The sequence below is a fragment of the Protobothrops mucrosquamatus genome, unplaced genomic scaffold (genome assembly GCF_001527695.2).
Source record: "Protobothrops mucrosquamatus isolate PMUCROS unplaced genomic scaffold, P.Mucros_1.0 scaffold36, whole genome shotgun sequence".
NCBI classification, from domain to species: Eukaryota; Metazoa; Chordata; class Lepidosauria; order Squamata; family Viperidae; genus Protobothrops; species Protobothrops mucrosquamatus.
In genome coordinates, this window is record NW_015386420.1 from 162919 (window position 1) to 186389 (window position 23471).

Sequence of the window (23471 nt, forward strand, 5' to 3'; positions counted from 1 at the left end):
CCCCATTCCCTACTATGAAACCATAGTACAGAAGATCAAAGTGCCTAAGATTAGTTGCTTGTTGTTCTTTCATTGTCATCATCTTCTTCTACATACTCAGCAATTCTGAATGATTGGAAAAAAACCACAGAGAAACTAGGCAGGATTTTTCCTGATTCTACCTAAGTGGCAATAAGAGGAATGGGCAGAGATCATGCAGAAGAATGAATGAAGATGGGCATGCCAGGACAGGCTATCAGCTCCCTGAGATGCCAGGGGGCAGCAAAGAAGCACAGAATTCAGGGAGTTACTGCCCCCTGTCTCTCTTGGCTGGATTAGGTGGCTCTTGATGGTGGACTTGTACTTACCCCATTCCATTCCACGCCCATACTCACTTCCTCATTACCATCTGTGGTATTCTCGTATTTGATGCTGCCCCCCAGGCTGTCTCGGCTCCTCCTCCTCTCAGAGCCATCACCCTCTTTGAGAATTTCCACCACTTTAGTCTGGTTAATGGGGTCAATACCCTGAAAGGGAAAAACAATAATAAGACATGGACATGATTTTGGCATGAAGACAAAGAAGATTTTTTGAGAGTTCCAAGAGAAGAAAGAGAGTCAATTTGGTGTAATGGTTAAGGCATAAGACTAGAAATCAGAAGATCAGAAGAGTTCTAGTTTTGCCTCAGGCACAAACCAGCTGGGTGAGTATAGCTAGTCACTTTCTCTTAGTGTGAGGGAGAAGGCAGTGGCAAACTACTTCTAAAAAAAACTTTGCCAAGAAAACTGCAGGGACTTGTACAGACAGTCGCTGAGAACTGAACATGATTGAATGGAAATAAAAAAGAGAGAAAGTTCATTCTGGATTATTGAATATTATGCAGCAAAACAAAGGCTAGTATTCTTTAAGGAAATGTTGCTGAATTAAATCCCGATTTAACAAGGAAGGATTAAAGTACATCCAGGTTATATGGACTTGCGTATAACTGCTTCAATCTTGTTTTAACATTTGCTTTTTAAAGAAAGTGAACTAGAAGCTATAGTTGTCATTATTTACTGTTATATCCAAAACTGAGAAATAATAATAGCTTCTAAAAAAGGGATACTGGAAAACATGGTTTAAAATTAAGTTGATTCCTGGCTTGTTTTGGAAGTTATTAGCAGGTAATTGTGGGTTAACTGAGGTTTCTTTTCCCATGGAGAGAAAAAAAATGAAGCAAAAAGAAAAAGGGCAGTTTTGGGCTATATGTGAAGCTTGTACATATTTATGCTTACTAAGCCTATTTAATCCATTGAGGAATTTAATGTGTGGAAATTGTGGTAATCACTTCAGTGTGTAGAAATTTGCTTTAAAAAATTAGATTTTGCTTTGAAAAAATAAAAATGGAAAATACTGTTTTTTGCACATTAAGAATTCCATTTCAGAAAATCCCCCTTGGAATCTATTGAAGTTAGCTGATATCCTGAAAATATAGAAGTAACCATCAAGAAGAAGAATAGTATCTAACCAGCTGCAGCAGAATAACATTACAGCATCAACGAGACTCTTCATACCATAGAGAGATGTCTTATTTTGCTGGGCATTTGGAGCTAAAGACCTTAGAGTTTTATTTTGAAGTTCTTAATTGTTCCTGCAGTTTTTAGGTTTATGAGAGTTAGAAGATTCCCTATTTTGTGGTGTTTTATGCTATTCTTGTTTTACTTTTTATTCTTATTTATTATAAATTGCTTAAAGTTTGGAGAGAAAGAAGGCTTCTGTCAATGTTAGTATAAACTAGTTAGCAGGCTATATCTTACAACAACAAAATTGAGCAGACAACTCTGTCTATGCTCTGTGATTTTTGCTGACTAAACAGAAGAACTGCACAAAGTTAAGCAAAGTTAATCACACTAACTACATTTAATTATACCATTGCTGTCATTACCAAGGAAATCTCTAATAGCATTTTACAGTGACAATTTCACCAGCACTTCAGTATCTTTCAAAATGCTTTCAAGATACCATTCAAATCTGAATTATTCAGCCTTCCTTCCTTCCTTCCTTCCTTCCTTCCTTCCTTCCTTCCTTCCTTCCTTCCTTCCTTCCTTCCTTCCCTCCCTCCTTCCTTCTCCCTCCCTCCCTGCTGGATTCCCACAAGACATTTCATAAGAATACAAACAAACAAATAAAATATCTAACATTCAATAATTTTTTTTTCATTCACAAAAGAATTATCAGAAAAATCAATCCAGAAAAGCAGGCCCCAAGCCCCAAGTGCTCCTTGGAAAAAGTGGTTTTCAACTGCTCTGAAAGGTAGCTACAATTAAGGCTAATCTAATTTCCACGTTTGTTTCAAGATTATACATATAAATGCAACTTCTCTTTTCTTTGGAATTTCTATTAAGTTGAGGATAAAATAACTTTTATTTGGAAGACTACCTGTTTTCCACTTTGCACAATGCCAGCATGTTTTCTGAGTCACAATTGGCCTTACCTGTCTCCTGGAACGTAGCGCACACTCTTCTAAAGTTTCTGCAGCCTCCAGTTTACCCTGACGCTTGTATAATGCACCCAGGTTCCGCAGAGTGGTATTCACTGTGGGGCTGAGGAGCATTCAAGAAAAAGTGCAAAACTGAAATTAACAATCATTCTTTACCTTTGGAGTAACTTGATCACTAAAGCCCAAGTTATCTTTGATGAATGAATATACCACTCCATAGAACTCCTACAATTATACTATTTTCATTGAAGACAAAATGTAATACAGAATGGATGTGAGCCTATATGTAGTGAGGATACTACAACAGCAGTATCTTTTCCTGCACCCATATAGCCGCCCTTGCAACTGATGCACAATCCCAGGTAATCATTTTGTTCTGTGGAAACAAGATGTGAGGTTGAGGTTTGCAAAAATTAAGAATTACCATGATAACTGTATTTAAGGGACATGATACAACTCCACACATCCCCACCTTACTGTGGGGAGTTTACCAATGATATGGTTCATGAAGTGGTCAGGATGGGATCTACTGAGCTCCCACTGGCCACTTAAGATTACTGTGGGCACCCTGCCCCATTGCTTAGGTATTGGCCACTGCCCTCTACATTCATTTCAGCTTGGGCTGCAAGAGGCACTAGGCATGTGGCATTCATAGAGCAGAGCTGTCATAGTTTGTTTTAATTTTTGGTCACAGGACTTTAAAATGAACAAAAGCCCAAACAATCTGATCTGTTGGCAGGTCATAGAAGGTGTGTGTGGGAGGGAATTGGAAGGAGCTCCATCTCAAATGATTTATTTTTATTTTTTTAATACATAAGAGAGCAACAGTCCTATATTTTAAAAAAACACCCCCTCCTAATATGACTAGTCAGTAGAATATAGGAGAGCATGACATGAAATAGAATGAAGTAGACATGCATGCAGTCTATCCTAAGGGGGGGGGGGGTTTGCACTCCTTTTGAACCCAGTATTCTGATTCAAATGGCCTTACAAAGCAGTTCATCTTCTCCCCCCCACCGCTCTGTATCAGGATTTAAACCCATGCATGCATGTCAGAGAGGATATACCAGACAGGCAGCACCTGAAAGGGGAGGGGGAAGGACTGTGGTGAGGACAAAGGCTGCTCAATAAAGCAGCTTTCCTGGGCACCCTTTGTCATTCCCCCCTCCAAGCATTTGCAGACAAATCATATACAGCATTCCCATCCTCATGAACCTATAAATATTTTCCCCCACCTTCATATTTCTTGTCACCTTTGCACATTCCTTTGGTGAACAAATGTGGAACTCACAAAGGACTCTGTAACCTCTATAACCAGAAATAGAATAACATAAAAGGTTTAGAAACATAAGCAAATACCACACCTTACCTGCTGACCTTGCAGGCTTTGTACCAGCCACCGTACTCTGCATAAGGGATGTTTTCTCCATGTTTACTCTGGAAGAGAATTTGGCAACAGGGAAAGATTTCTCAGAACAATCATCAAAGTCAAGAGCGAGCGTTTCTGTTTCTCTTTCCGCATGCATGGGAAAAATAAAAACAATAATGCACTTGTTTAACACTTGGTAGAAATATAGGATCCTCTTAACTTTCCAACTATAAGGAGAAGTCTTTGCTTTTCTAGAGTCTTCTGCTGTGCTAGACTTCACCTTTCATAATCCAAAGCAAGCACGGGGGGGCAATTATGGGAACTGAGATCTGATACATATGAAAGAAATCAGGTTGAGGATCACGTCAATAGACTCATACAAGCTTGATAGTATAAATATGACCCAAGGATGGGCTCCATCTTGACCCAAGAAGAAAAAAGTTATCTGCAGGTTAGTTCTCCTAAAGTATGACTTGACCAAGTAGATAAGGAACATCTTCCTGATATGCTTAGTGCTCCACAGCAAGAGCTCCTAAGCATCTTAATGCCAAATGGTATGAAAGCATTCTCCATTTTTCAGAGGTCAGTATGGCAGGATTTAAATTTCCCCCAAATTTCCTGAGATACTACAAATATTGATTTGTAGCAAAATTCCAATGATGAAAACAGACCTACAAAGTTAAAAATAGGTATGGCAAAGAATTTGATCATTACGCTCATGTATTATAGGAGTGCATTTGAGAGCAGAGATATGGCCTAACAAAAGTCCCCCCCTTAAATTAGTAAATTGTGTGACATAAATTGATACTTAAAGATAGTTCTCTCAGCTTCTTCATATAAAACATTAAATGTATATAAAATGTTTGATGAGAATATTTTCTGCTCATACAGTTGGTCGAGAAACTTGTGGGATTGTAGGCTGACACAGCTTCATATAAGTGTGAACTCTGTGCATAAGAATCCTGTCATGCAACTTTCCATTGAAATTATGACTGAAATTTTTTGTATCCTTAGCTTTTTCTGAAAGGACTCCAGCTCAGTCATCAATTCCATAGCATACAACTTTGATTTTCAAAATGCCCTCAGGCAAGGCAATTCCCTAATAACTAGATGGTTCAAAGCCTATTAAGAGTTAACACTGAAATATCAAATGTATTGGGCAGATAAGTTAGAAACACAGGTAGTTGCCATATAATTCTATCTAGCTCAGTTATTGACTACAGTTGTTCAGGATGTCCTGCATGGAGTTCCTAGGGACTGGATTTGGAAGTTATGTAATATATGTACTCTGACATGCATGTATTATGAAAAGGTAATCAGGTTTTGCCAGGAAGCCTAGATGTCAGATTCCATTTTTGAATCCTGTTACAAGCCCAACAGGAACAGGACCCAAGTAGTTCATAATACGTCCTCCCACTTGCTAGGACAAAAAATATTTAATGAAGAGTGGAATTTATCTTTATTATATCATGTTTTATTCTCATTTAAAGCCTGCAATTAACTTGTTTCACTTTGCTGCTTTCTGAGTCTTCAGGACAAGCAAATCATTCATCCAGAATCAAATATTTTATTTTGATGTATAACATATTAATATTTTTATGTACACATAATTCAAATAGGTTCTCGCATCTTTCCCATATAAAGTAACTTGATTTTCAGCCACTCCTGTGTAGGCCAAGCAATATAGTGGCAAAGACAGATCAGTATCTATATATTTCTGTATAGGATACCAAAATATATTTGCAGCTCGATATGTGCTATTAGGACATTTCCAGGATAGATTGGAAGGAAAGGAATTTGAGGAAAAAGAACTATGGTTATCAACAATACTCAGCCTTATTCATTGCTGATTTGGAACGCAAGGTTAGAACATTGCACAGAGAGGGCAAGGAGCTGACACCCATACATTTTTGCAATACAGGTAATTTTTCTCCTCAGTTGATTTCTGTTCTCCATCTCAGTGGCTTCACAATACCAACAAACTTCCAAGATTATAAATGTAATGATTACAGCTATTTCCAAAAAAGGTTTTTTTATGTATGACTTAGAACTGGAGCAAATTAAAGACTGTATGATTAAATGAATGCAGAATCTAGATATAGTAATTCATATATACAGTAACAATGGGAATTCCAGAGAGGAAAACTACAGTAAGTTTACACTGAATACTATACTTAGAAAAATTGGTATTAGGGCATTTTACCTCTGCTACAAAACTCTAGTCTTGATTACTAAAATGGATAGTTCATTCTTTAAAAATTATTGGAAATTTAACAGCCAGGTCAGATTTTTTTTTCATATTTGGTGGCTATGTTGAAAGCGCAACAATTTTGGTGAATAATTTATACCAGAATGAAACAAATTCTAAAAAAAATCTAAAAGTTGAATTTCTTTTCAACCTATCTTATATTTTTTAAATTAAGTATTATTAACCTTGTATTACCCCAAAATATTCAAAAATAACATTGTACATGTAAGTGCTGCAATAGTCTATACTTCTGATTAGAAAATACTATTTCCTCTGCAGAATGGCTAATTAAGTTGTGAGAGTAAGCTTCAATGTCCAAAATATCTTTGTAATTTCAAAAATAAATCTGCGAATTTCCCTCAAATTGGAAACTGCTCTAAGTATAATTCTATAGATGGACCTGTGCCCTATCTGAAATTTCAAATTCTAACTCAAGTTCTTAGAACAGATCTTCAGTAGCCTTAGATAAAGTTTATTGTAATTTTTTATTTCAGTTTTATGATGTACACTGTGTTGACCACTGCTGTTGATACATTGTTGGATTATAAAATGACTTATTTTCCAAACAATATATTCAGTTATTTAAAACCAATAAATGACATTTTGAAAAAGATAACCTAATACTACAATACTTGTAAATTCTGTTTATTCACTACATGTTTATTTACTCCTTTTCTCTTTTTTCCTCTTAAAAAAGCTTAATAAAATGTAATTTGAAAAACCCACAAGGTTTATTTATGTAACATCCCAACAGGAATGGTAACTAGCTATCCTCATTCTATTTTTACAATCCCCAAATTTCCCATAGGGAATGAAATGAAAAGAAATCTAATTCTTTCACACTTATGTGGAAATAAATTCCATGTGTAAGATAGAATTTAGTTCTATTTGGGACAGCATCATATTTATGACATCATTAGGCTATATAGATTGTGACAAAAGCAATGCTCTAGTAAAATGGTTTTTATGCCCTTTAATAACATGAAGCAAACAAAAAAAAATCAGGTAGTCTAGTGGGAGAAGACATTCAAGACAATGGAAACTGAATAAATACATTACTAAAATAGTACTCTATTATTCTAGTAATAACATATAATCTAATTTCTTTCCACTGCTTGGAAATATCTTTTGTGTTGTCATGCTGAAGTGCTCCGGCTCACTTCTGTGTTTAAGAAAAAGTGATATAACTTAGCTGTTAAAGAAAAAGTTATTAGGTGGAATTTTTATTGTTTGCATCACATTGGGGTACTAATTTACATAGACAAATGGATGGATATTAAACTCTGAATACTTTGCGTTTCCTTGTCTAGGTTTTCTTAAATATTTCTCAGAAATATTTTCTAGCAAGATAAATACCTGAAAATCATAAATCTAACTGATTTATTTATTTGTTAAATATTTTTCATCTGTTTCATTCTTCCCAAAGATTCATTTGGCATTTTACTAAGCTTCAACAAATGAGAACCTAAATTCACTTTTGACGATCAGCGAGTCTGCTGTTTATACACCTTTTGCACTCATAACAGCTACCTTGCCTTTTCCTCTCCTTATCAAATTATCCAATTTGCTTTTGGGATGACATACCATTGCAAATCCCATTAGCTGTATTCAGGAAGAAGGTGTCAATATCATGTTTCATGTAGGCATCTTTTTCCATTAGTTTGAAAACTATGACATAAAAGTTTGGTAGAAACAAAAGTACCTGATATTAAAATGATTAGAAGGTAAATTGATGCTTACTACTACAAAATGACAAATATATAAAATCACACAACACAATCAAAGGAGTCCAAACCAATCCCTTGAACTCAGAAGGTTTCTGATTTAATGGTGTCATTTTTTGGTATAAGGAAAATCCTCACACATGCCAGAGATGAAGAGTCAGATCTTTTTCCACTCAAAATTCAGGGAAAACCAATAAAAAACTAACAGTCTTTCACGAAGAGTTCTTAATTTCAGAGACTTCTCAGCATGATCCTATGGGTACAGTCAGCTTTTGTATCCAAGTCAGTAGATGGGATGTGTCCAAATTAACAAATGCAACCAATGACTTAAGTAACAATGCACTGATAGGCAGAAATCAAGAACAGCTGACATATTTTAACTAGTACCACTTAGTACATGAATGCACATTCATATGTAGTCCTTTTCACCCGTTAAACCACCTATTTCACAGAAAGGCATTGTGCAGAAAGACAAATAGATAGCAATAAGATAAGCAGTGCTAATTCTGCCTAGCAATCATAGCAATGATTTGGGAAACTACGTACTATAAAGTACTAAAATCCAGGAAATAGATATCTATTTTTCTCTACTGCTGGAAGCAGTTATCAGCCACTAGCTTACATTAATAAAATAAAAAATCCAATAGCTTTCACAAGACAAAACAGAGAATGAAGCCATCTTTGCAAACTGCTATGATGTATTCAGCACTTTAGTTCAAAATGTCCCAGAAGTTTACCAGAATTTCTATTCTATTCATAGTAATGGACCATATATTGTACAGATTTTCCAAGAGTGAGGTGCAGAAGCTCAAAGCCAAGGACTTTGGATTTGTGTAGCTCTAGTATGCAGAGGCTTTTCAACTTAACTTTCTCTCCTCCCAATCTAGGAAACTATTAATAATTAAATTTTCTAAATCTAAGAAGTTTAAAGATGGCCTTTCAAAACAGCAAGCTTTATCATTCTGGTTCTGAAATGTCTGTGGCCCAGAACCTGCTGAAATCCCTCCATTGTCCATTTTCCAGTATGTCCTAAGGAATCCACTACAACAAAGAGAAAATATGCAAGACATGGGAAGAATAGGACAAACACTTCCAGTTCACATCACAGAACCTTGAAAAACACAGGAAAACTGTCTTCATTCAGATCAAAGGTTTGAATAGCACAGTATCTAGTTCCCACAATCTCATGCCTGAGAATACCTTCATAAAAGAGAAAGAAGAATTCCTTCTCTATACTTTTGCTTACCAAGAACTGGTTCTGAGGCCTATTGGCCCTGATCCTGAAAATAACTGGTATCTATTAATATTAATGATTACATTCTCTATGAATTTGCACAACCTTTTCAAAACCATCCTATTTGCTGATTATCTATACTCTATTTTATGATACTCTAATCTTATATTTAATTGTTGAATATACATTTTTACATGTTTGAAAAAATATAGGTTTGAGACCTTTTTCAAAGAAAAACAAAAATGACATATTCTTCTACTCATCAGGCAGTACATTTCAAAGACCTGGAATCCAAAGATTTAACCATCAAACACACAATTCGACAACTGATGATTTCTTGAAGGATGGGGAATCCTATAGAAAAGAAGCATTCTCCTCACCAGCCTAGACCCAAGTGACAAAGGTCTAGAAACAACTGGCGTTTCACTTGGAAATAAACTGACAGTCTGTGCAACGCTTCTGACACAAGGCTAATATGGTATCTTGGTGAGTTCTTTCATAGATCAATTTGACCGCTGAGCTAGTTTTTTTTCCAGGAAGGGATACAGTTGGCATATCAACTAAAGCTGATAAAAGGCATACATGTGACCCAATTTTGATGAAAAAGTTCTAATGTCCCACTGGAACTGGGACTCTTTAACAGCAAGGTTACAATAGGAATAAGTGATTATTTTTATCTGTCTTGTACTTATTCAGCTTAAATGCATAAACCTGGGCTTTGAGAGAGGGTTTTTGTATCTCTCTCTACACTATACATCATTTTACTATAAGATTGTGTCCTTCTTTTCAGTTAATTTTTTTCTAATCTAAAATTATTCCCAATTGTCATTCAGGAGTTCCTTCAGTTACTTGATGGTTTAGGCTGGCACTGCAATGCCTGTGAGAGCACTGCTCCCATCCTCACCTTGCTCATTTTCTCCCTTTCTTCTGCATGCATCCATATAGGCTTGTGTTCATCTGTAGAGAAAAGATAAGAAGATGGGAAAGTTCTCTATATGCCTCCTAATGGTAGTTTCAGAGGAAGCTCCACTATATTGGCTTTTAGATCCCTTTCCCCTTGTTTGTAAACAAATAAGCAAAGACTTGATAAGCAAACTACAAGAGATTAGACAGTGTACTTCACCGCTAATTAAAAATCTTTACAGATTGTGTATCATTTACTTATCAAAATGTGTCCAAAAGAAAAATAGCTCTTGATCATATTCAGATATAGAGTGCTATTTCCATGTACAAAAAATAAGACAGATCAGTAGTTCATTTACTTATGAATAGTGTACTTTTCCTACTTTCTGCCAAGAAGTTCTCTTTCCTGCATACATCTGTCCTAACAATTATGGAATGTTTGAGAAAGCTTCATAATTAACATTCAAGGGTTTCGATCTCCTTCTAAGACTTGGTCTCTTAGCACATGTTGCCCTCTTCTTCTTTGACGTACATACCATCAACTGTGCCGAATTCCTTCACATGGGCACGGGTGAGAATTTCCTTGTATAGGGTCTCGGCATCCTTGTATTTGGCTTGTTTCAGGTAGCAGGAGGCCTGGTAGAGTACAAGGGATATTGTTATAAAAGTAGCAAAACCACATTCCATAGCCAGTCACCCCTCATCTCAGATAATCATTTGCCTCCGTTGTTCTCACATCAACAAACAGACCCACCAGATTGTTCTTTGTTTTAGCAACATTTGGATCATCAGGCCCTAGGCGGGATTCGTAGATCTCCAGTGCTCGGCGATAGTAATATTCTACTTCTTCATACTTGCCCTGATTCTGGCATAGTAAAGCCAAGTTATTTAACTGTTTGGCCACATCTGGGTGATCTTTGCCTAGAACCTGAAAATGAAGCAGATAAGAATAGTTTATAAAATTCTGGGAATTCTGCAAAATGTTTCTTTTCCTGGGAAAACTGCATCATAAATACATTAGAAACTTGAATTTTGTATACATGGCATCAGATTATATTCATATTAGACTCATTATGTGTACAATTCATCAAAAATATATTTCTTTTCTGAAACAGGCATCTATTGTAGGAATCGTCAGCAGTGAGAGTTGTTGTATACGCTCACTCCCATAGCCTAAACCTTCTTCCTTCAAGCTTCTGAAAGACAAAAATACCTTTTCCCGGATTTCCAGTGCCCGCTTGCATAATGGTTCTGCTTCCTTGTATTTCCCTCTTTTGCCATACAGAACGGCTAGATTATTTAGGGTTGCAGCAACCTGCACAGAGATGTGGAAACAATTGCACCAAAACTAAGGAAGAATCAAAACACACACACACACATACACACAAATACTGGACATAAAAAATGATACCCTTTAGAGAGCCAATTTGTTATAGCTGACAGCATTAACATTAACAGTAACTGGATATCTGAAACAGAGCCCTAATTGTGTCACCATTTCTCAGCAGGATATTATTTTAAGAAATCCTGTTGCTCTATTCAGCCACGTATTTTTTGCCAACAATTTGTAAAGCAACATATGTATTGATATTTTAAATATAAAACAATTATAAATTTGGGCCCAAATGTCACTACTGTAATCACATGCTTGGATTTCCTTATAAAGCTATTTGCCCAATGTTGCCTTACAGTTTAGGAAACAAAGGTGTAGACAGCTAGACTTTTGATTCAGTTTGCTCCATCTCAGTGAAAAGTCAAAAGATATTTTTTCATTTGTCCTCTGTTCTTTCTTAATACTGTGCATCTTCATTAATGCCTCTTATAGGCATATATACTCCATTAGTGGTTGGCCAGATTCCCTTCCTTGTGGTTTATTTATTAGGTCTATTTTATCTGCGTGTGTCTATGTGCAGAAGCAGCTTTCTTCAATCTAGTGCCCTCCAGATATATTATTCTGATCATCCTCAGTTACCATGGCTAAAATATGGATTAGCCTGGGAATCAGAAGACTTGACCAGGCAATGACACAATTACTTTTCAATTTCTATATATTCGGATCCTCCTTGAAGTGAAAGAAATAATAGCCACTTACTGCGGGATGATCTTTACCAAGAGTTTTCTCTCTAATAGACAATGCATCATTTAACAGGTGAGCTGCTTCTTTATATTTATTTTGATCCCTGCAACAAAATGTTAGATGCAGATACTGTTTAAAATAGAGGGACAACAATTTATGTAAACATGACACAAACATAGGGAGATTACATTGCATAGACATAACATCCCATCTTAATAGAGGTTGCCACAATACAGGTTAACTACACTGACCTCTCTCATGCTCCCTCTCCCATTTCTGTTCCTGAGATGCTGTTCCATCTCCACAAAAAGCAAGTACCGTCTACCTCTCTATTCCTCACCTATATACTAAGGCCAAGATGTTGAGCATGGTGGCCACATCAGGGTGATCATGTCCTGAAGTCTTCTCCAAGTCCTCCAGGGCCTGCTTGCAAAGAGGCACAGCCACCTCGTAGCGTCCCTGTGATGCATACTGGATCACCAGATTGTGTAGTGTACGCAAGCGTGCTGGGATCTCATAACCACCTTGCTGAGCAGCTGCTACAGCACTGCTGTGTTGATGAGGTACTGCAAATACATATCACATCAATAAATAAAGAAGCACAGCATGCAATGCTATATTATGGTTTATTTATACCAATAAGAATTGTCACTTCTTTGTATCCTTAATTTTTCAACCAAATGGAATATTTGGAGGAAGTGAAGTTCAAAAGCAGTTCATACAGTATTTGTGTCTGCTCTCCCCAAAGGAAGAGTGAAAGAATGAAACTTACATCCTTGTCCCTGATCCTCTTCCTCATTTGGAAACAAGTCATCCAAAGAATCCTTTGTAGAATCACCTTCCTTCTCTTCCTGAAATGTTAATATAGAAAAGCACCAAGAGAAAGGGGTAGAGAGAGATCATTATGGACTAGTATTGCAAGGTTTTTATGCCCAACATTGATGCAAATGATACAATATTCTTTTTCCCAGGAAGATAATTCAAGATAATAATTTCAAGGGTAGGTAAACCTGTGCCTGTCATACCCAGTAGAGGCAAACTCAAAGTAGTTTTACTAGGAACTCTGAGAAAGCTATTACTAGCTTATTTTGTATGCAGAAACTTCCAGTAAGCACAGATGCTCTATCCCATAGATTCTCACCGATGGGGATACATCTTCATCATATTTCTTCAGCTGGTTCATGAATTCCAAATGTTTCTTTTCTTCTTCAAGCTGTGCCACAGTTTGCTCACTGCGCTGCAACTTCTGCTGAGTGTTTGCTAGTTCATCTCGTAGCCACTGGTTCTCCTGGCATAGCCTGCGCACCTGAGCCCGCAATTTCTGCTTTTCAGACTCCACAGCATTCAGGTGGTTTGACAGTGCCATCATGACCTGGTTCAAGAGAAAAAAGGAGAAATGTCTCTCTTGAGGAAAACATACATATCACCAAACAGAATTCCAAGACTTGTAGAAAAATTAGTGAGCATATTTCTTATGGCCTTGGAACAAGCCAAAGGTAGAATTGTACAAAGAATTGGTTTTTAAACACTGCAAAATAATGAGTTTGGACCATAACCCAGTGTTGTGTAACATAAACTATCTTAGATGCCTGTTCCATTTTATTTTTGGGGGGTTTGGAAAAAGAGAAGAACAATGTTGCCAGAAAGGAGGAAAAGGAACAACAAATATGATTGGATACTTCATCTCATTCGTATCAGCTTTGTATGCCCTGCATTGTAAACATTTGCAAAGGCTAAACCCGACATACTGATGTCCTTAATTTGAATAGATACCGGTACATATATTTGCTATTTTGAACAATTAATCCCATTTTTCCTAAATCAAAAGAGAAAAAAAGCCAATGCTTAGGCAGATGGACAAAAAGTGGAAACTCAAAGTTTAAGTCCTCTCTGCTCATAACCAAGTATCGATTACTATATACAGGTTTCAATTCTCTCCATACAATCATAAAACTACAAACCAGCATTCAGAAAATACAGTATTTACCAATGTGTTCTGTGCCTGGTAGTTTGACTATTCTGCACTTCATAAACAAAAGGTATGCACATAACCATGTTTACTTAGTAAGCATGCCTGTTCTAGACAGTATATTAGAATCCTTATGTTTGATTGCCTGTATTTGGTTGCTTTTTTTGATTCATCTACAAACTGTAGCTCACCTGAGCTTCTCCAAGTCCCAGCTCAATCATCTCCACTGACTTGCGCAGCAGGTTGGCTTTCTCATGTACTAAGTTGGCTTCTTCATCCTTCTTCAGACACTTGATAGTCTCCAGTAGGCTGTGCAAGATTGAGTTATGCTCATTTTTAAGGGCCTCTAGCCCTTGCATCACCAGCTTGGTGTTGGAGATAATCTCTTCTTGGCTTAGCTTGTCCATTTTCTCCTCCCTGGGGTACACCATAGTGGACATAATCTTTCAGTATTACCTCCATTTAGGAAGAAAAAATAAAGGGATTAGTAAAGACCACAGGTTACTTAGATTCTGAAAGATTAAACTAGCAAAGTGGTATTATGAATAAAGATCTTATTCCCATTTAATCTTTTCATTTGAAAAGTGGAAACAAAGGAAATTCCCACCATACTTGAAGACTGCACATCCTTGCAGAATGTGCAAAATGGCAATAATGGTGCACAGCATGTTACTGGGAAGAGCAGATGGAGGTAAAGATGGCAGTTACATCAAAACTGACATTCTCTCACCGCCCCCATAACCCCAGGAATCCAGAAGGCTGATTTAACTGTCATTTAAAAACACAGGAGAAATTATAAGGAATTAGACTTTCTTCCCAGTGATTAGAGATCCAGAATGAACAAACAGGAATGAATGTTTCCAGTAAAGTAATAGAAAGTACAGGGAAATTTTTTTTTCTTTTTGTTTGCAATCTCTACATTAGAGAAACTTTCTGAGGTTAAGTAAATAGAAGTACAATTTAGAGAAGAAAAGGGAGGAAGAGGAGTAGTAGTGGTGGTGGTGGTCTTGATCCTTATACCACAGCCCAAAAGAAGCAGGGATATTACTCACTGAAGAGGGAGAGATTTGGAAGCAAAGGTTTAGTGTTAGGATTTGTGATAGTTAATTGTTCAACATGCTTAAAAATAAAATGATTCTACTTCCAATCTAGACTCTGTCATTAGCATGCATCTTTATGAACATCTTTGAAAAATATAATTGCTAGGTATTACTACGAAATAAAGGGTTTTTTTTAAATTATTATCCATGTGAGAGCATATTTAACTCTATTTATATATACCTGAAATCTAAAGCAAGCTGGAAGAAGAGTGGCGCAAGCAAAACAAGCCGGAAACATACCATTCAACAAATAAAAGCTGGTAAACTTTCACAATCACACAATACAACATATGAATTTTATCTAGCTGTGCAAATAAAGTTTGCACGTGAAGATTCAAAGGAGAGGATTATAGACACTGCAGGGGAAAGTGTTGCTCAGTCTCACCAAGCCTTCTATTCGTTGTTATTAAAATCACAAACAATTCTGATTTCTTTTCCTCTGCCAAGCCATTGCCTGGTTCAGTGAAAAACACATAGCAACTATCCAGTTCAAACTATCCAGGCTGACTGATTCATCTACACTTCAAAGAAAAGACAATCCAACACACAACGCACCTACATGGAACTTACCTCATAACAGTGGTTGGAGCAGTCTGCCCCGGTGCTGCAGATACAAAGGGGACAACTTGGGCCACATGACCCGTTGGCAGCAGGCCAAGCTATTACTGAAGGCAGCCGGACCAGGAAGGAAGAGAAAAGGAGAAGAAAGAGGAAGATATTAACAGACCTGCCTTTGTTCTCCGGTAGTCCCACCTCTGTGTATTCTGGGTTCTTTGCTAGGCAACAGCCACCACCCCCTTGTGGGAGGGACCAACAGAACATCCCCCTCAACAACAACAAACCCAACCCACATAAGGATAACTGGAGCCCCCTTAGCACGGTTGCCGGCTGCTCAGAAAAGGCCAGAGCAATTCTATAAGGAAGTGGATGGGAGGTGCTCTGGGCATTTTTTTTCCCAAGAAGAAGAAAGATGCAAGTGTATTTCTCTGTGTGTCTGCTCATGAAAATAAACCTGCATGACATTTTGAGGAAAGAAAAGACAATTCTTTGGTGAAAGAGGAATACTGATGGGATTCATACAACCAACCAAAGTAGGTTAAAATGTAATTAAAAACTAAACAACCATGTTAAGCCTTCATATGATTTATTTGTTTAGAAACAGCTTGTTATAGGAACATAGTAACCATAATTTGTTAGCCTGGTGGTTCTGGGTTCAGAGTGCTGCATGTACACAACCAATGGATGCTACTGTAAGTTCTCTGGGAATCTTCCATATACCTCACAGAACAACATTCAAATTAACAGCTGAATTTGTTATTTTAGAACAATGACACACAATCTTAGTTTGGCTACTGTGGATAGATTTGCATTTTGAGGATATGGCACTTTTCTAAATTAGCTGTCCGATGGGGGAGGGATTTGTGCATTCCAAAAATGCATACCACAGTGGCCATGGATAATCCACAAAAATACATCTACCAGAAGGCAAACTGCTGAGGTTTTACTTCTCAATATCCTATTTGGCTGCTCTTCCTGCAAAATGCTTTTTAACACCCCAGCTTACTTTATATTTCTTTTTCCGAATCAAACACATCACTGGATGTTACTCACCCACCATGTTTATTTTCCAAGAATACTTAAGGGAGCCTATATACAGCCTAGTCTTGGAACTGAAAATTATGCTGGGTGTTGTTTTGTGATGACCTTGAGGAGCTGACTACCTTTACAATAAATCAGAAATTCTGATCAAGGTAGGCAAAACATGGCTTCTGGAAACCTCTCCAACCCTTTAAGACAAGCTCTATCTATTCTGGGTCACATTATGTTTAAGAATGAAGCAGTCAGAAGCTATGCAAGCTGCTGCACAAATGCCTCTCCCATAGGGATGCTTTGGGGATTTTTTTTCCTGATTTTTTTTCTCCTCAGACCCTGATTGGATCCAGCTTAATTTCAAACTCAAACTTTCTTTTGCTGGTTTCTCCTGTCACACCAGATTTGGTCCCATTCTGTCCAGGTTTGAGAGTTTCCTGCTGATGAGCAGCCAGATGGGCAGAGGCCTGACACCCTTTGCATAATTTATTTTCATTGTTCCATTTGGGTAGGAAACAGTAAAAAAATAAAAGTACAAATGTTTGGTCTAATTCCAATCCATGGGCACTATATTTCCACTTGATATTCTAAAAAAATAAGAAATCAGCCATTGTACAATTTTCTCCTCCGCCTAGCATTTCTTGGGAGGTTCCTAAAAGCAAGCTGAAACTATTCTAGTAGAACCTAATATGAATGTCAGCAAAACGTCTGCAACCTGCTCTTACATTTTGCTTTAAATACTGTACACAGACATCAACATGTCCACTTTTTCTACTTCCCCTCCTAGCACTTATTTACCATCAGTTCTCATAAGATCTGGAAATCTGGAAAAGTTTTCAGCTTTTTGTAACTTTTGGATCTGCCTTAGAAAAGGCAATAAAAGTGGCTGGAGGAAGAAACTTTGCAACAGAAGGCAGGATGATCAAAAAATGATAGGAAAAAAACTGAATGCTGCAAAATGAAGATATACAAAAGAAGAAGAAATATAAGATTCTTTTCCTAAATTCATATGAAGATCTATCCAAATATTTGTACAAGTAATAAATTTTCAGAAGCATTTTTTGATACAACTTTCTCTACTATGGGTTTTCCAACAAGTTTGGCATCTCCGATTCAAGGCTGGGTAGAAAGAAAGAAAGAAAGGAAGGAAGGAAGGAAGGAAGGAAGGAAGGAAGGAAGGAAGGAAGGAAGGAAAGAAAGAAAGAAAGAAAGAAAGAAAGAAAGAAAGAAAGAAAGAAAGAAAGAAAGAAAGAAAGAAAGAAAGAAAGAAAGAAAGAAAGAAAGAAAGAAAGATTTTATTATCATTTTTTACTGTGGGCACAATGGCACACATTAAAAATGAAATTTAGTTGCTTGCTCTCAAAATGTACACATACATAACACACATTTAAGTATATTATATGCAACGTATGTATAGACCTACACCCTTACATATAAGTAACATATAAATATTAATCACTGTCCATCTTGAATATATAAAAGAAGGAGGAAGGTTTAGAGTTCACAAGGTTAATACTGTATGGAACAAAACTGTGACTGAATCTCTGGATGTTCTGCTTTGGATACCACAGAGCCTTCTCCCAGAAGGTAACAAGGAAAACAGGTCGTGAAGAGAATGTGTAGTGTCCCAGACAATCTTACACAGAAAATGCAGGTGGTGCTGTGCTCGCTTCATCAGTGTTTCGCTGTTGAGTGACCAAGCCAGCCTACTTGTTAATTGCACACCCAGGAATTTGATGTTGGTAACCATCTCCACAGGTGAATCATTAATGCATAGAGAAGTGTGGCTGTGCCTACCTTTTCTGAACTCGACAATGATCTCTTTGGTTTTTCCAGTATTTAAAGCTAGGCTGTTTTCCTTACACCAGTTCACCAAACCCTCAACCTCCTTGCGGTAAGCACCTTCATTATCATCATGAATAAGGCCCACTACTCTTGTATCATCTGTGAACTTCACAATATGGTTGGTGGCAAATCTAACACAACAGTCATGTGTGAACAGCAGTGGACTTAGGACGCAGCTCTGAGGAGAATCTGTGCTCAAGAAAATGGTGTTAGAAATATTTGTTCCAGCTCGCACATATTGGGGCCTGTTAGTAAGAAAATCAAGAATCCAGTTGCACAAAGGAGTGTTTAAGCCTAAAAGGCCCAGTTTGTCTACTAGATGCTGGGGAATGGTCATGATTTAAATCACTAGTAAAAGGGCTTGATATAAATCAACTCAATTTAAATCGTAATTTTTAAAGAGCAACTGTCATCTCTGTCCCGCAGTGGCTCCTCCTCTGACGGGCAGTTGACTCACCGACAGTCCCATTCACTTTAATGGGACAGCTGGTGATGCGGCAGTGACACAACAAGGTGAGGGACGTGGTGGGCAGCAGGTAAGTGGATGCCTGCTAACAGGCGCTACCATGATGGATCTGAAATGACAGGTGCTCTTTAAATGTAAGGACTCATTCTTGCTGGTAATTAGAATCTTTAATATTATTTGCAAACAAAATGAAGTTTTCCTATTTAGAATAATAAGCTGTCAGGTTAGTAAAACAGCGATAACAGAACCAATTTTAGGTTAATCACACATACCATATTTCCCCGAAAATTAGACCTACCCCGAAAATAAGACCTACCCTGATTTTGGGGGGTGGGCCTAATATAAGCCCTACCCCCAAAATAAGCCCTAGTTAGGACCCTGCCCACTCCGTCCCGCCTCACTGTCACAATGGGGTAGGAGGTGGAGCTGCCCCACACACCCCGCACCTGCTTACTTCAGGCCCCCCCCCCAGCCAGACCATTCCTTGCTCGGCGACCTTCCCTTTCACTCCCCTCCCAAGCTGGACTGCCATGGATGGGCGGGATAGGCCCGGTCCCCCTCCGCTGTTTCAGAGCCGGGGGGAGTGACAGTGAAAGGCTCCGCTGCTGCTGTGCGCCGCTGGAGGGACTTTCTTCATGCTTCACCCAACAGATCATCTGCCCGGCGGCAGCTGCAGCCTCCTACTCTACCAATTCTCCCATGGCTTGCGCCGTGACCGGGCAGCGCAAGCCTCCCCTGCTGCTTTCCTCCGCCAGCCCTCTGTCGCTGCCACTGGAGAGAACGGAGAACGGGGAGGGGAGCGGCTCTGTGCAGCAATGCAGAGAAGAGAAGAGCACTTGCTTGCCGCCCTGCATCGCCCCGTGTCTCCCTTCTCCATTCTGGAAATGGCAGCCCCGTTTCCTGCCGCTTCTCCTCCAAGTGCTGCTGTAGAGTTTGGCGCACCACCACCCAGCTCCTCTCTCTTCCCGAAAGCATTTCTTCACTAACCTGCTTTCGAGCTTTGGCACGTTTCTCTCTTGCTGCAGGAAAACAGAGTTTGTGGGACTAAAAAAAGTTCAGTCAGATCTTCTCACGAGATCTTTTTTTTTTAACAGTGTTTTCCGGACAGAGGTGACATCAAAGCTAAGCACTTGCTCGTCATGATGGGGCACAGGTTTCCTAGCAGGAGTGCTATTTGATGCCTTAAAATATGCACAAACTAATTAAGGAATGTCTGATAAGTAATTTATCTATTTATTTATTTTCTACAGCACTTAAATTCCAGCCATTGCTGTATATCAACAGCAAGATTCAGGCCTAGCCCAAGAACGACATAGAACAATCCAGCCAAAGTTCAGTTCTTTATTTGTTGATACCAAATATACAGAATCTGACCAGATTAAATATTTACTATTCTCACCCTGATATACCCTGAGGTATTCTAGGAAATGGCTATCCTAACTTTCTTCTGTTTCATATTCAACCCCAGACTGTGTTGTCTTTTGTCTCATCTCCCACCTTGGAATGTGCTCCCTTCTTTCTGGGAAACTGCTACTTCGCTGAGGTCTATCACATCACTTCCTCTGCTTTAGGCACTATCCCTCACGTTAGGACACATTTAAAGTAAAATCACACTTATAATTTTGCACCTCCTCCTCTTGCCTGGGCTACCTAAATAGGTTAGAGCAGCAGTCCCCAACCATTCCAGCTTGGTGGCCCAGCCTGGCGTGGGGGTGGTGTATGAGTGGCAGGTGCATAGTTCCATGTGTGCAAGCGGCAGGTGCACAAGCCTTCCACTCACGTGGAACTTGCGCTCACACACGAAGCTCCACTCATGCGAACAGAAGTCACTCACACATGAAGCTTTACTTGTGTGAGAGTCCTCCAGTTTCTCTCCGTTTCAAACAGGCTGCAGCCCAGCAGTGGGCTGCAGCCCGGGGGTTGGTGCCCCCTGGGTTACAGGACCCTCTATGGATGGGAGGCCTATTTCTATCTATTTCAACAACAGATAGGTTTGACATCAGATTGCTTTCCCCTAATAATTTGAGAACTATTGCACAACATAAGATCATGTACCTGCCTTATGTTCTTTTGCGATTTTGAGTCAATCTTGAGTCCTAATGACTGTCTGAACAAGTCCCTACAGTTTTCTTGACAAGGCTTGGCAAGAAGTGCTTTTGCCCCTGCCTTCTTCCTAAGGCTGAGAGAAAATTTACTGAATCCAAAATTCTATTGCACTTATGATCCAGGAGTGATCGNACAAGCTTCTTGGTTAGAATTTGACTTGCAGACATAAAAAATACAAAATATAAAAGGCAAGTAAAAGATTATCTTGGCTTTAAGAACTATTTTAATTCATTACATTGTTTTAAAAGTTAGGTTAGAGAGCCAGTTTGGTGTAGTGGTTAAGGCATCAGGCTAGAAATCAAGAAACTGAATTCCAAAGGTGCTTTTTCAGAAGGCAACTAGACTTTCTTGCTTTTCTTTGAAGACGTTTAGCTTCTCGTCCAAGAAGCTTCTTCAGCTCTGACTGGATGGTGGGGAATGGAAGGATTTATATTCCTTGCAGACAGCTGGCCATTTGCATTCTCTTAGAGCAGTGGTTCTCAACCTTTTTAATGCCGCGACCCCAACCGGTCGTAAGTCGAGGACTAAACCGGTCGTAAGTCGAGGACTAAACCGGTCGTAAGTCGAGGACTAAACCGGTCGTAAGTCGAGGACTAAACCGGTCATAAGTCGAGGACTACCGGTTGTAAGTCGAGGACTTTCCCTGCCCGGGAGCGCCACGCATGCGTGGTTCCACCCCCTGCGCCGGCTGAGGCGTAGCTGGCAAGCGGCAGAGACAGAGCAGGCCGACCACCAGCTGGCCCAGCTCAAGGGAGGTAAGGCACCCACCGGAAAAGGGGGAAAAAAATGGCGGACAGCCTTGCTTGGCGACCCCCGTGAAATGGTTGATCGACCCCAAATGGGGTCGCGACCCATAGGTTGAGAAGTGCTGTCTTAGAGAGTCGTTGAGGCCATTTGGAGGGTCCTCAGGGTCACCTGAGTAGTGCAAATGGGTGTGGAGCCTCCTTGGCTGCAGGATGTTTTCTGCCATGTGTCCCTTCACTGTTGAAGACAGGCAGAGGCTGTTGGGGATGAGTCTGTGTGGTCTGCACCTCAAACTGAAGCGCAAATGGTTCTAGCTGTCTGCAAGGAATATAAATCCTTCCATTTCCCACCGTCTAGTCAGAGCTGAAGAAGCTTCTTGGATGAGAAGCGAAACATCTTCAAGAAAACCAAGAAAGTCCAATTGTCTCCCGAAAAAGCACCTTTGGGACAACCGTGGATGACTGAGAATCTCCACAGACAAGAGACTGAATTCTACTCCTACCTTAGACAAAAAGCCAGCTGGGTGACCCTGGGCCAATCATTTTCTCTCAGCCCTAGGAAGAAGGCAATGGCAAGCTATTTCTAAAAAATCTTGCCAAGAAAACTGCAGGGACTTGTCCAAGAATTGGACATGATTGAATGGGGAGGGAAAGTCTTATGGTTTTATTACTTTAATTAATTTTAATGTATTTATTTTTAAAGCCTTTTCTTATAAGGTTTATTGATAATCTGAATGATCTGGATACATATGACATTCATCTTTTCTTAATACTCAATATAATTGTATTAAATTAGGTTTATCATATCATTATTGCACAATCCAGCCAAGCAAAATGTTTACTGCTCCTTTTTAAGTAATATAAACTAGTTTATACATGTTTCAATAAAGGTTATTTGAATTCCCATTTAGTTCTGCACCCTTGGGCTATCAATTCCTATGACTAAAACATAGGTATGCAAAGGGGAAATGATAGTTTCCAAGGCTTCAGATAAAACTGCAACTGGCTCACTAGCAGGCAAGGGCCTCCAGGTCCTGACTTCCACCTTCTTATCCAGCAAGAGTTTGAATCCAAGGGGACTCTCAGATTGAAGATCTGGTCTGGCAGGGGTTAGCAACAATGTATCTGTCACAAAATGATGGAGTTTCTGGGCAACAGTTGGCTGAACTTGAAAATAAACTTAAGACAGGCTCTCCTATATTTTGAGATGATATTTCCCCTGTATATGATTATGAGGAAATCTCAAGAACTTTGCACACTAATTAAAGTTGTATATCCTACTACTTCTCTATTTTATTTTGATGATTCTTCCCTGGCCAACATATCTATAGAAATAAGGATGGAGGACATATATTTTTATAGACCTGCTTCAGAAAATGTGAACGTATCTTTCACACCCTGATTACTGCATGTTTAGAATGTTGGAATGCATTTTACATGGAGGTACCTCTAAAAATGAATTCGAAAGTATGGTCAGTACAGAATGAGGTAGCCAAATGCTAACAGGTTAAGAAGTACTCTGTAAGCATAAATCTATTCTCTAGTCACTCCAATGAATGCCAATAGGCCTTGAAGTCCAAGCAAGTGCTGATTTTGACCTATAAAGCTCATTTCCAGGATGCCTTGGAGCAGAGTTCCC

At 38.8% G+C, this 23471-nt stretch overlaps 1 protein-coding gene across 2 annotated transcripts in view; it reads right to left on the bottom strand.

Annotated features, from left to right (window-relative positions):
- Positions 1–15873, bottom strand: part of LOC107283390 (kinesin light chain 1) — a 33412-nt gene extending 17539 nt beyond the window's left edge. Inside the window, exons 1-13 of one of the 2 annotated variants that reach the window (XM_015811284.1) lie at positions 15653–15873; positions 14174–14438; positions 13155–13385; positions 12786–12864; positions 12354–12579; positions 12029–12116; positions 11150–11251; positions 10691–10864; positions 10473–10572; positions 9938–9990; positions 3828–3895; positions 2453–2561; positions 375–506 (exon numbers count right to left, since the gene is read on the bottom strand). In XM_015811284.1, the coding sequence (XP_015666770.1) occupies positions 375–506; positions 2453–2561; positions 3828–3895; positions 9938–9990; positions 10473–10572; positions 10691–10864; positions 11150–11251; positions 12029–12116; positions 12354–12579; positions 12786–12864; positions 13155–13385; positions 14174–14422 (1611 nt within the window). In that variant the 5' untranslated portion in view covers positions 14423–14438; positions 15653–15873. Of the gene's footprint in view, positions 1–347; positions 507–2452; positions 2562–3827; positions 3896–9937; positions 9991–10472; positions 10573–10690; positions 10865–11149; positions 11252–12028; positions 12117–12353; positions 12580–12785; positions 12865–13154; positions 13386–14173; positions 14439–15652 lie in introns of both variants that reach the window. The other variant, XM_015811283.1, reaches the window with a different exon arrangement.
- Positions 15874–23471: the final 7598 nt, after the last annotated feature.